Here is a 10,889-nt window from a genome sequence, read left to right on the forward strand (position 1 = left end):
AAAATAATGCATTATATATTAGCCTGTAATGAATTACCTTATAAATGGAAAATAGTACCAAGTAGTTTGTGCTTCCATTGTAAACAACATGATGATTATAAACACTTCTTTTTTCCTGTTCATATAATGTTCAGTATTGGCACAAAGTTGACCAGCTGTTTACGTTATTAAAAGTTGATTAGCATATATTCAGGCTTGAAAGTTAAGTAACTGGCTATAGAATTGAAGATGAAGCTCGTTTTGAACTATCTATTAACTATAATTTACTTTTCAATCTATAAAGCATATTACATGTCTGACAAGAAAGACAAGGTCATTGATATTTTTAAAATATTCCAAAATGAAATCAGGGACATAATTAACATAAATAAAATTAGAAGAAAACAAATAAGAGAATCATACTTAAAACTTTGGAATATTTCAAATTTCTATAAATGTGAACCAAAACTAACGTCTGCGAAAAGTCTAACGTTTGATACTGACAAATACTCTGGGAGCTCATTTATAAAATTGAGAAAAATCAGCGGGCTGATATAAAAAAGATGTGTTATGATTGCCAATGAGACAACTGTCCACACACAAGAGACCAAAATGACACAGACATTAACAACTATAGGTCATCGTACGGCCTTCAACAATGAACAAAGCCCATACCGTATAGTCAGCTATAAAAGCACACTACTTTGCGAGACTCCAGACAACACTGGCAGAAGATTCTCCTTCCAGAAGTAAACAATGCTGTCATTCGAACAGAAAATTTCTCAGCCAGTTTATTGATGTCCCTCTTATACCATAATGGTCGATCTTGTAAAGTAGTCAGGGCTGATTTAAGGGGGGCCCCCCTTTTTGGGAAAAAAATTGGTTGCTTATATAGGATATCATTGGAGCGTGACTGGAGCGGGCCCCCTCTTTGGTTAGTCAGTGGGCCCCCACATATGAAAATTTCTGGATCCGCCACTGGTAGTCGCCTATACAAGAACGGGCAATGAAAAAGCTTGTCAGTGCAGTACCCCATAAAAATACCTTTAACACAAACGTTTTTTAAGCAGAACATTGTGTCAAACGTTTAAAATATTTTAAACTTCAACCATGCGTTTAATTACAGGAATGATAACGAATGTGAATGCAAAATGGCCTGGATCTGCACATGATGCCCATGTTTTTAGAACGTCAGCAGTTGGAAGGTATCTTGAAGATAACTATCAAGGCATTGAACAGGGACTGTTGTTGGGTGATAGCGGATATCCATGCAGACCTTTCCTGCTAACACCACACAGGCAACCAGCAAACAGAATGCAGGAACGCTTTAACAGAAGTCATTGTTCTACCAGATCTACAGTAGAAGGAGTATTTGGAATTTAGGAAAAAAAGGTTCCACGTATTAGGGTCAGAGGTAATTCATCTCTTTACTACTTCAATAAGTTTACAGATCAATACTATAGGTGATTTCCCCAAAACTGCAATAGACTAGTAATAGGGAAACATTAGTGGACCACCTAAAACGCTACCACAAGTAAAAGTCAGTGTTCCATTGTTCCACTATAAAGGTCAGGGGCACATCCAGGATTTTAAAGATAGGGAGTTCAGTCTTGAGTATATAGGATATCATTGGAGCGTGACTGGAGCGGGCCCCCTCTTTGGTTAGTCAGTGGGCCCCCACATATGAAAATTTCTGGATCCGCCACTGGTAGTCGCCTATACAAGAACGGGCAATGAAAAAGCTTGTCAGTGCAGTACCCCATAAAAATACCTTTAACACAAACGTGTTTTAAGCAGAACATTGTGTCAAACGTTTAAAATATTTTAAACTTCAACCATGCGTTTAATTACAGGAATGATAACGAATGTGAATGCAAAATGGCCTGGATCTGCACATGATGCCCATGTTTTTAGAACGTCAGCAGTTGGAAGGTATCTTGAAGATAACTATCAAGGCATTGAACAGGGACTGTTGTTGGGTGATAGCGGATATCCATGCAGACCTTTCCTGCTAACACCACACAGGCAACCAGCAAACAGAATGCAGGAACGCTTTAACAGAAGTCATTGTTCTACCAGATCTACAGTAGAAGGAGTATTTGGAATTTAGGAAAAAAAGGTTCCACGTATAAGGGTCAGAGGTAATTCATCTCTTTACTACTTCAATAAGTTTACAGATCAATACTATAGGTGATTTCCCCAAAACTGCAATAGACTAGTAATAGGGAAACATTAGTGGACCACCTAAAACGCTACCACAAGTAAAAGTCAGTGTTCCATTGTTCCGCTATAAAGGTCAGGGGCACATCCAGGATTTTAAAGATAGGGAGTTCAGTCTTGAGTATATAGGATATCATTGGAGCGTGACTGGAGCGGGCCCCCTCTTTGGTTAGTCAGTGGGCCCCCACATATGAAAATTTCTGGATCCGCCACTGGTAGTCGCCTTTACAAGAACGGGCAATGAAAAAGCTTGTCAGTGCAGTACCCCATAAAAATACCTTTAACACAAACGTTTTTTAAGCAGAACATTGTGTCAAACGTTTAAAATATTTTAAACTTCAACCATGCGTTTAATTACAGGAATGATAACGAATGTGAATGCAAAATGGCCTGGATCTGCACATGATGCCCATGTTTTTAGAACGTCAGCAGTTGGAAGGTATCTTGAAGATAACTATCAAGGCATTGAACAGGGACTGTTGTTGGGTGATAGCGGATATCCATGCAGACCTTTCCTGCTAACACCACACAGGCAACCAGCAAACAGAATGCAGGAACGCTTTAACAGAAGTCATTGTTCTACCAGATCTACAGTAGAAGGAGTATTTGGAATTTAGGAAAAAAAGGTTCCACGTATTAGGGTCAGAGGTAATTCATCTCTTTACTACTTCAATAAGTTTACAGATCAATACTATAGGTGATTTCCCCAAAACTGCAATAGACTAGTAATAGGGAAACATTAGTGGACCACCTAAAACGCTACCACAAGTAAAAGTCAGTGTTCCATTGTTCCGCTATAAAGGTCAGGGGCACATCCAGGATTTTAAAGATAGGGAGTTCAGTCTTGAGTTTTCGAGCTGCAGAGCCAGTAGAAATTTAATTTTGAGTTAAAATCATCGAAATATTCTTTATTAAGCTGAGGAAATTCCATGATTTACAAATTTAAGGGGGACGCACACTAGTTGCGCCTCCGCCTTAATTCCTCCCCTGTTCAGTCATTATGCCAGTACAATTGTAGCCTCTAGCTGTTGTCATGCATGTCATGTTAGTTTAACACAATGTGTTTCAAGTAAATGATTGAATGGTATGGTTTCAAATGCTCTAAAACTCCTGGTATGTGTTGTTGTCTCCTTGACATTTATATTATAAATGTCTTAAATATAAATGTCTTAAGCTATTGTTTACTGGCAATAATTCGAGGCCAAAAATGAAAGGAAAAAAATAATCCAATATCTTGGTCATAACATGGAATATGCTGCTACAAATTCATTTATTACATTAAATTGTCTTAATGGAGTAATGTTAAGCTGGTATATGATTTTAAAAAAGGAGCAAAAAAAAAACTGCCTTTTTTTCTGTTTCTATTTTTTCAATTGTTTATTCAATGGAGTTTAAAACTTATTTGAAAAAGTTTGTGTGTATTTCAGATAAGAATGAAACCAGGAAAGGCCTGTAGGATCATCACTGCATGTGCAGTATTGCATAACAATGACTCTTAGACTTGAACCAGATGTTGACGGTGAACAGGAGGAAGATATCCAACCTGTAATACCTGCTTATTTTGGAAGACAAGACGGACAAGGGATTAGAGATCACATTGCAATAAATTTCTTTTCCTAAATTTTGTGTTTATCATTTTATAGTACTCATCAAGGTTTTCGTGATGTCTTTACACTAAATCCGTTGTAAATTAATGATTAAAAATGTATGCTGGGAGAACATGATAATTTAAAAATAGTTGAAACTATACCTCTTGATCTCATAAACTGCGAATACTTACTCTCTTAATTCGGTGATTTGTGTGGTTTTTTTTTTATATGTTAATTATGATTTAGTAGATGGTACCAATCTTTTAAATTTAGGCAAACTGTTGGTAGTGTACTAATCTTTTGAGTCAGCCCATTGAAAATACTTTTTACAGGTTGTGCTTATGTTGTGCTGTATCATCACTGTCCAATTTTGGGTAGAGGGTTGTGGGCTTACAAATAATTAAACCCCGCCACATTATCTGCTTGATTTTTTCCGAGTCAGGTTATATATAGTTTCCGTATTCATTTTTTGGTAAGTTGAATTGTTCTGACCTTAATCAGCCTATTTTATGTTTTTTTTCTATTGTTGGAGATTTGTATCAACTTCATTTAAATTTGAGTTGTGGATACATGTAGTTTGCTATCTTCTAGTTAGTAAACAACACCATTTCATTTCTTCAACAATGAACTTTAAATCATGAAATCTCAAAACATAATTATAAATAACAAAATAAATAACTAAACCAAAGATGTCAGTAAAGCCATCTGATATGATGACAGGGTATAGTCTTGACCAGTAGTAACTTTTCTAAGTAACTCAATTTGAAGATGTAACTTCTGTTTGTTCAGCTTTTGCTCTTCTAATTGTCCTTTTAGCACTTGGGCTTGTAATTCACGGATGTCATCGCTACTGGTTTTGCGTTTTCTGGATGTTGGCAGTACATGGTTACAATCAACAACTGCAGTCTTAGTTGATGCTGGTTTATTGGGTAAAGTTGTTGGAACAGAAGCAGCTGATGTTGACGGCTTAGGGCTTGGAGTTTCAGCGACGGTGTCAGTGGTGTCGGTGGTTGGACTGGCTAAAGGAGTTGTAAACAAGTCATCATCGCTGTGACTTGTATTGTGTGTTCCTGAAAATGAAATGATACAAATTTTAGTATATACATTATTGTACCTAAATAAAAATTTCCAGATCAGACAGGAAAAAAAGAGACAAAAGTAAAGATAAATAAATAGAATAAGAATAAGAATAAGAATAAGAATAAGAATAAGAATATTTTATTATTCCAATCAAGGGCCCTTGATGGACAGCATAACATGTACACATAGAACAATACATCATGATTTGTAACAGAAAAACACTTTTATATAATAAAATGAAATATTTTATATAATAAATAAGAGTTATTCCTCTTTGTAATGGTTATCTTCTGTCATGTACATATTTGTTTTAAATCACATTTAATTATTTACGATTGATATGTATGTAAGATTAGATGTGTTGTTAGTGTGGTTGAACTTTGTAATTTTCATGATTTATATACTCTTTATAGGCCCTTTTATTAGGAATAAATATATTGAATTTGTACGGCCGGTATCCATCAGTGGGATACTGAGATATTCATTTTATCTTGCTTAATTTGTTTGTACATATTTAGATACACATGTGGGTTTTTTTTTCAGAGAGAATAGAAATAACAATAGAGTTAAGTTTCGGTATACATATATATAATTGGTTAATGTTATTTATTTTCCTCCATGTCTTATATTGTTTCATATAAACTCCTAAAATCGGCCTTTCATAGTAAATACTGAATTACACGGTATTTGTTTTCCTCATTCTGATGGCCGTTTGGTTAACATATAACAAATTTCTGATTAAAATGTTGTTGTTTTTTTTTTTATTTGAAAGAATAAATACAACTGAACGATGAAAGTGCGTGTGCGTTAAAATAGGGTACGAGTTGGCAAAGGTACGAGTTGGCAATGTAATATGAATCCGATTGGTCCAAGCATTCCCGGGTACCAGATTTTAGAACAGCAGCAGAAAACACACACAGGCGCACGTTTTAAAGCTGTGAATAAATATGAGGAACTGAGGAGTCCTGACATATAAACCCCTCTTAAGTATGTTTGATGATCCATTAGAAGTGTGCACAGTTCGTATTCATGCATTGATTGTCAAATTCAGTATAATTTCAGCGACCATGCTTGCGTTATATAAATAGAAATTCCAGACGGGGTGAAGGTCGTACATTTATCAAAAAAGACTAGGGGTTTTCCGGTAGACAACGTTTGCAGACGGCGAAATGTTTATGTTTATATTTGATGAAAGTTAATACAAAACTATCATTAAAATTCAATAGTTATGGAAGTTCTTAACTTTTAATTTATTTACCTGAAATAAATATGTCTGTTTCAAGTCCTCCATCAATTCCCGTAAAGCTTGAACTGTCCTTCATCAAATCGATCACAGCCTCAAATTGTGGTGGGATAGGCTTAGGTGGTGGACCTCCTCCTGTTTTTGAAATTTCTCTCCTTTGCTCCGTGAAAGCTTTCTTTGCTTTTGAAACAGTGTTCCTCCACTTATCCCTTATCTCATTTCCAGTTCTTTAGGCAACACCCAGGGAGTTTACCTTGACTGCAATACAATCCCAAATCTTTTTCTCTTTTTCATTTGTAATCTCATTACTATGCTTCTCTTGTAAGATATAGTGGTATTTACTTGCTTCTTCCAGTATCAGGTTCTCTTCAGCAACTGAATATTTGGTTTTCCTGAGTCGAGAGAGCTTTGCAGGGCAGGGATTATCAATGGTCTGGTCAGCCATAATTATTATTGCAGAACAGGAAGTTGAAGAGGCCCTGACTTACAATGCATTGTGGGAGGCACTTGCTAATTACCCAAAATTAATCATATGATTAAAAATTAATCATATGATTAAAAATTAATACAGTGATTAATAAATACAATGATTAAAATAAGTTGAGCAACACAATTTAATCATTGTATTTACTAATCATGCGATTAACTTTTAACGACTCGTTAAAATTAATCATATGATTAGTTTAACGACAAGTTGAACAACAGACCCCTGGACTCTCAGTCTTTAATCGATAAATGCATGCTGTTACAAGAAGAAAATGACAACAAATGTCTTGCAACCGCACTAATTTTGTTATACTATATTTGATAACAAAATTTATCATACCAGCCTACTTTAAAATAGCTATGTCTAAGCAGTCTTATACCAGTTATATGTGATCCTAATGCAGCACAGTGAAAAAGAATGACAAACATTGCAAACATAGCGTATTAAATCATCAAAAATGTTCACAAGCTACAATTACTAAAGTTCATTTTAAAGAGTAGAGCGTTTATCCCCAAGAAATAATGAATAATTCTATATTGAAACCAACATAACCTACTATTTGTTTAAACCTTGGTAACACACAAGTTTATTTTCCCCCAATTGTCTTCAACTTTATTATGAATACCTTTCCATTTTTTCCTGCTACAAAATCTATATGTATAGGTACTTGATTTAAAATAGTATACATGTCCTTTGAACCCTTTTTGGACTTGAAGAAATTATCAAAATTAAAAGGTATAATTGTCTGATAATCAATCTTTCTTTCTGTGTCGACTCCAATGGCTTGTAGCCATTTTTTTGGTATGCTTATACAGGTCAATTTAACTGTAGAAACATTGTTTTGAAATTATACAGTATTTCAAAATTTTCATTTGTTAATATATTTCCATGTTCATCTTACAGATCATGTACAGTTAATACCCCATGGTGTACCCAATTTTCATAGTAAATGCTAACGTTATCAATTTTAATATCTTTGTTATGCCATATAGATGCCGGAATGACTTTCCCAAAATTCAAAGGACGTCTGAGTGTAAGCATAATTTTTCAGACATGAACTATTTCATCAAAATAATTGTTTTTTTTACTTTTTAAAGATTCCAAAATAAGCCAAATCTGTAAAATTAATATTTTGTGCGGAATGCATTATTGAATCCATTTAGATTTTGACTTAAATAATCTTCTAAGTGTTAACATTTGTATAAAATTACTCAAATTTATCATTTGTATGCCCCCTCTGTAGTATTTGTGACATAAAAGATCCCGCTTTATCTTATCGGCCTTATCATCCCAAATGAATGAATACATTTAACTATTAAGGTGACGTATCATATTATCATCTGGACCTAGGATAGACGGGAACGGATGATTAAATTTTGATGAAACTAGTGACTTTGCAATTGTGTTTTTTTTAACAAACGGGTAAGTGACTGTTTTGACCATTTTTGTAATATTATTTTCTATTCCTTGTGTTCTAGGAGCATAATTTAGGTTCAACATTTAATTTCCTAAAAATACTTCTGTCATAACAATCACTTTTCTGGTATTACTACTAGACTATATTTGATAACAAAAATTATGATGATTAAAAGTGACTGGTATATCAACATTTTCAGTATAACAGTGATTATTGGATTTTTATTAAAGACATTGAAACAACTTTTTTTAGCCTACTTTCAAATGGATATGCCAAAGCAGGCGATACATGCTATTTGTGATCTGATTGCAGGTCGTTCAAAGTGATATACAGATAGCCCACATAGTGTATTAAATAATCAGAGAAGTATATTTCACCGCTGTATCGCGTTCGGCACGATATTCTTTCATTTTTGGTCGTACGATTTAATTGATATTGCCTAATATGTACTATCTAATTGTGGCCTGTTATCTATTTGAAGTGAAGCTTGCGAAGTCAAAACTAATTCACTAGCTCAGAGACAATTTTTACTACTTTAACAACTAGCCAGAAAAGGATTTTCAAATTGATATAAAGTGATACTCAATTTTAAAATGCTATCAAGACATTTTCTGTTTTTTGTGCAATTTAATTGGGTAGTGTACGGCGATAATTGTGTTTTAACAGATTTTCTGGCATCCAGTTGAATCCAAGTTTACTGGAACAGTAGATAATTATCAATCTACAAATTCGGTGATCACATGACTGTCAACAGTGAAGTTTTGAGTTCGAACCCCTTTCATAGCAGATGCGTTAAATTTCGATCTCAAGAGACTTGGATTGACAATTTTCCTACCGAGAGTCGATGTAACTGGCTTCCTTTTCTAATATGAAAAACAAAACTGAACATCATTATATTTCAAAGAGTGTTGATAGTTACCGGTATATAAGGTACTAGGCTTATAATTTAATACGTCAGACGCCCGTTTTGTCTACATAGGACTCATCAGTGACGCTCAGATCATAATAAATAGAAAGCCAAACAAATACAAAGTTGAAGAGTATTGATGACCCAAATTCCAAAACGTTGTGCCAAATCGCTTAACATCAATAATGGAGCATATATTTTCATAAGACTATGCGTTTTAACCAGAAGGAATATTGATATACATGTATAAACACGTGGTTAGCATATCTTTTTGAGCGATTTGGCGTCAACACGTTACAGATTAGTTTAAAAAAAACACGGATTTTAATTTGTGATTGTACTGTTATCGAACCCCTTACAAAGAAGATGGCAACTATTCATAAGCAGTCCGATATATAACATAAACTTACCTGGGAGACATAAATTAATTGCAACACTGTCGTATAAACTGTTGGAATCTCGTAAAAAATAAGATGAAGTGGTATTAAAAAATAAATCATATTATAACTTTTAACATAAGGTGTAACCTCCCTTGTCAATAAATACGTGATGACACTTTAGGGAAAAATCAGCTGTTATCAAAAAGTTGACAAACATTTTATTTTCAATAAGTAAAAAAACATATATCATGCGGTGATTTTAGACAATAAAACCGATATTTTTTAATACTAAATCATTCTCTTTGGCCAAAGGGGAGTACTTATTAGCTGACTATTTTTGAACTAATTTTATATATTATTGTACATAACACGCACAAGCACATATATATAAAAACAAAATATGATATTGATATTTAACTGCACACATATATATGAAATTATTTAGAATGGCCGGACGTAAAATTAAAAAAAAACAACCTAGAGGCTTAGATCAACTGACCTTTTTGCATGATTTCTTTTATGACGTCTGCATTGGCTTTCCCAGATTTAAGAATGGGGATGGATAGGGCATATAAAAATTTCTCGTTTGTTTTCAAAGAGCCGGTTTAAATAAGCTTCCAATACATGGGTTTCGGAATCTGTTTGTAGAGAATAATTAAAATTCTTCTCAATTTATTATTTGATGTTATTGTACTGGATTCAAGAATTATTGTAGATGACCACATTAGTTTTCTTATGTTTTTATAATTTACTAAGCGGTATAAATAATTTATTCAAGAGAGACAAATGAAACCAAAGAAATGTTTAAACTCTTATGTCGAAAATAAACTGACAACGCCATGGAAAAAAACCACTTCCATTTTTTAGGCAGGTAATATTTTTGACTGCTGTATTCCTTTTAGTTATGGGGTTCATTTCTTCATATAGAAATAAAGATCTGACATTTCGTATTTGTGTTTGATGTAACAAACATTTAATCACTCAACCTAAAACTGAATGGGATACACCATATTACCTAATACAAACACAAATAGCCTTTAAGTATGCAATAATTGAGTAAAATAGTACACATGATATGTATGGTCTTTCTGGTTTCTCTTTAATGCTATACAATTTATAAGTTTAATTCGTTACATTAAATATGTCTTTCAGCGAGCATTGTTAATTATAAAATCTAAGAATCAAGGTTTGAAAATTCTATCTTACGAGGATACAGGTTAAAATCTTGTGTATCCGATATGTTTAGTCTTTTAAGCATAAGACAGAAGAAAACAGTTCTTGAAAACAAAGAACTGGCCGGGAAATAGAACAGCAAAGCATAAGGAACCCTGGTGTAAATTTTTAAATTTCAATAGATTTAAGTCTACTGTATTCCGAGTACCTATTTTGGGTAAAAAAAATAGTGAATTTGTAAATTTCGTTATTAATAAACATTCGAGATTGATGAGATTTATAAATGCAATGAACTATTATCCAGTACAATTATTTTCTTGTACCTTTTATAGTGTTGTCAATTGGGACTTGACTAAATGATTTCTTTCTATCTTAAACAACAACATATCTGTTTCGTCAAAAGATAAAACATGT

At 33.6% G+C, this 10,889-nt stretch overlaps 2 protein-coding genes across 2 annotated transcripts; both read right to left on the reverse strand.

Annotated features, from left to right (window-relative positions):
• Positions 1-3,978: 3,978 nt before the first annotated feature.
• Positions 3,979-6,817, reverse strand: LOC139491172 (myb/SANT-like DNA-binding domain-containing protein 4). The gene is made up of 2 exons (XM_071278645.1): positions 6,347-6,817; positions 3,979-4,275 (listed from the first exon to the last, which is right to left on the reverse strand). The coding sequence occupies exons 1-2, from the start codon at positions 6,554-6,556 to the stop codon at positions 4,204-4,206; spliced, it is 282 nt and encodes a 93-aa protein (XP_071134746.1). The 5' UTR covers positions 6,557-6,817; the 3' UTR covers positions 3,979-4,203.
• Positions 4,396-6,344, reverse strand: LOC139495457 (uncharacterized). Its single transcript, XM_071283740.1, has 2 exons — positions 6,127-6,344; positions 4,396-4,858 (listed from the first exon to the last, which is right to left on the reverse strand). Exons 1-2 carry the CDS (start codon positions 6,188-6,190, stop codon positions 4,467-4,469), a joined length of 456 nt encoding a protein of 151 aa, XP_071139841.1. The 5' UTR covers positions 6,191-6,344; the 3' UTR covers positions 4,396-4,466.
• Positions 6,818-10,889: the final 4,072 nt, after the last annotated feature.

This window comes from Mytilus edulis, chromosome 1 (assembly GCF_963676685.1).
Source record: "Mytilus edulis chromosome 1, xbMytEdul2.2, whole genome shotgun sequence".
NCBI lineage: Eukaryota > Metazoa > Mollusca > Bivalvia > Mytilida > Mytilidae > Mytilus > Mytilus edulis.

Excerpts from the sequence above, each read along its gene's own strand:
- LOC139495457 (XM_071283740.1), bottom strand. The coding sequence starts at position 6,190 with ATGAAGGACAGTTCAAGCTTTACGGGAATTGATGGAGGACTTGAAACA. Across the intron at positions 4,859-6,126 it reads AACAGACATATTTATTTCAG|GAACACACAATACAAGTCAC; the intron begins GTAAATAAATTA and ends TTTCATTTTCAG.
- LOC139491172 (XM_071278645.1), bottom strand. The coding sequence starts at position 6,556 with ATGGCTGACCAGACCATTGATAATCCCTGCCCTGCAAAGCTCTCTCGA. Across the intron at positions 4,276-6,346 it reads AGGTAAACTCCCTGGGTGTT|AACAATTCAACTTACCAAAA; the intron begins GCCTAAAGAACT and ends GATTAAGGTCAG.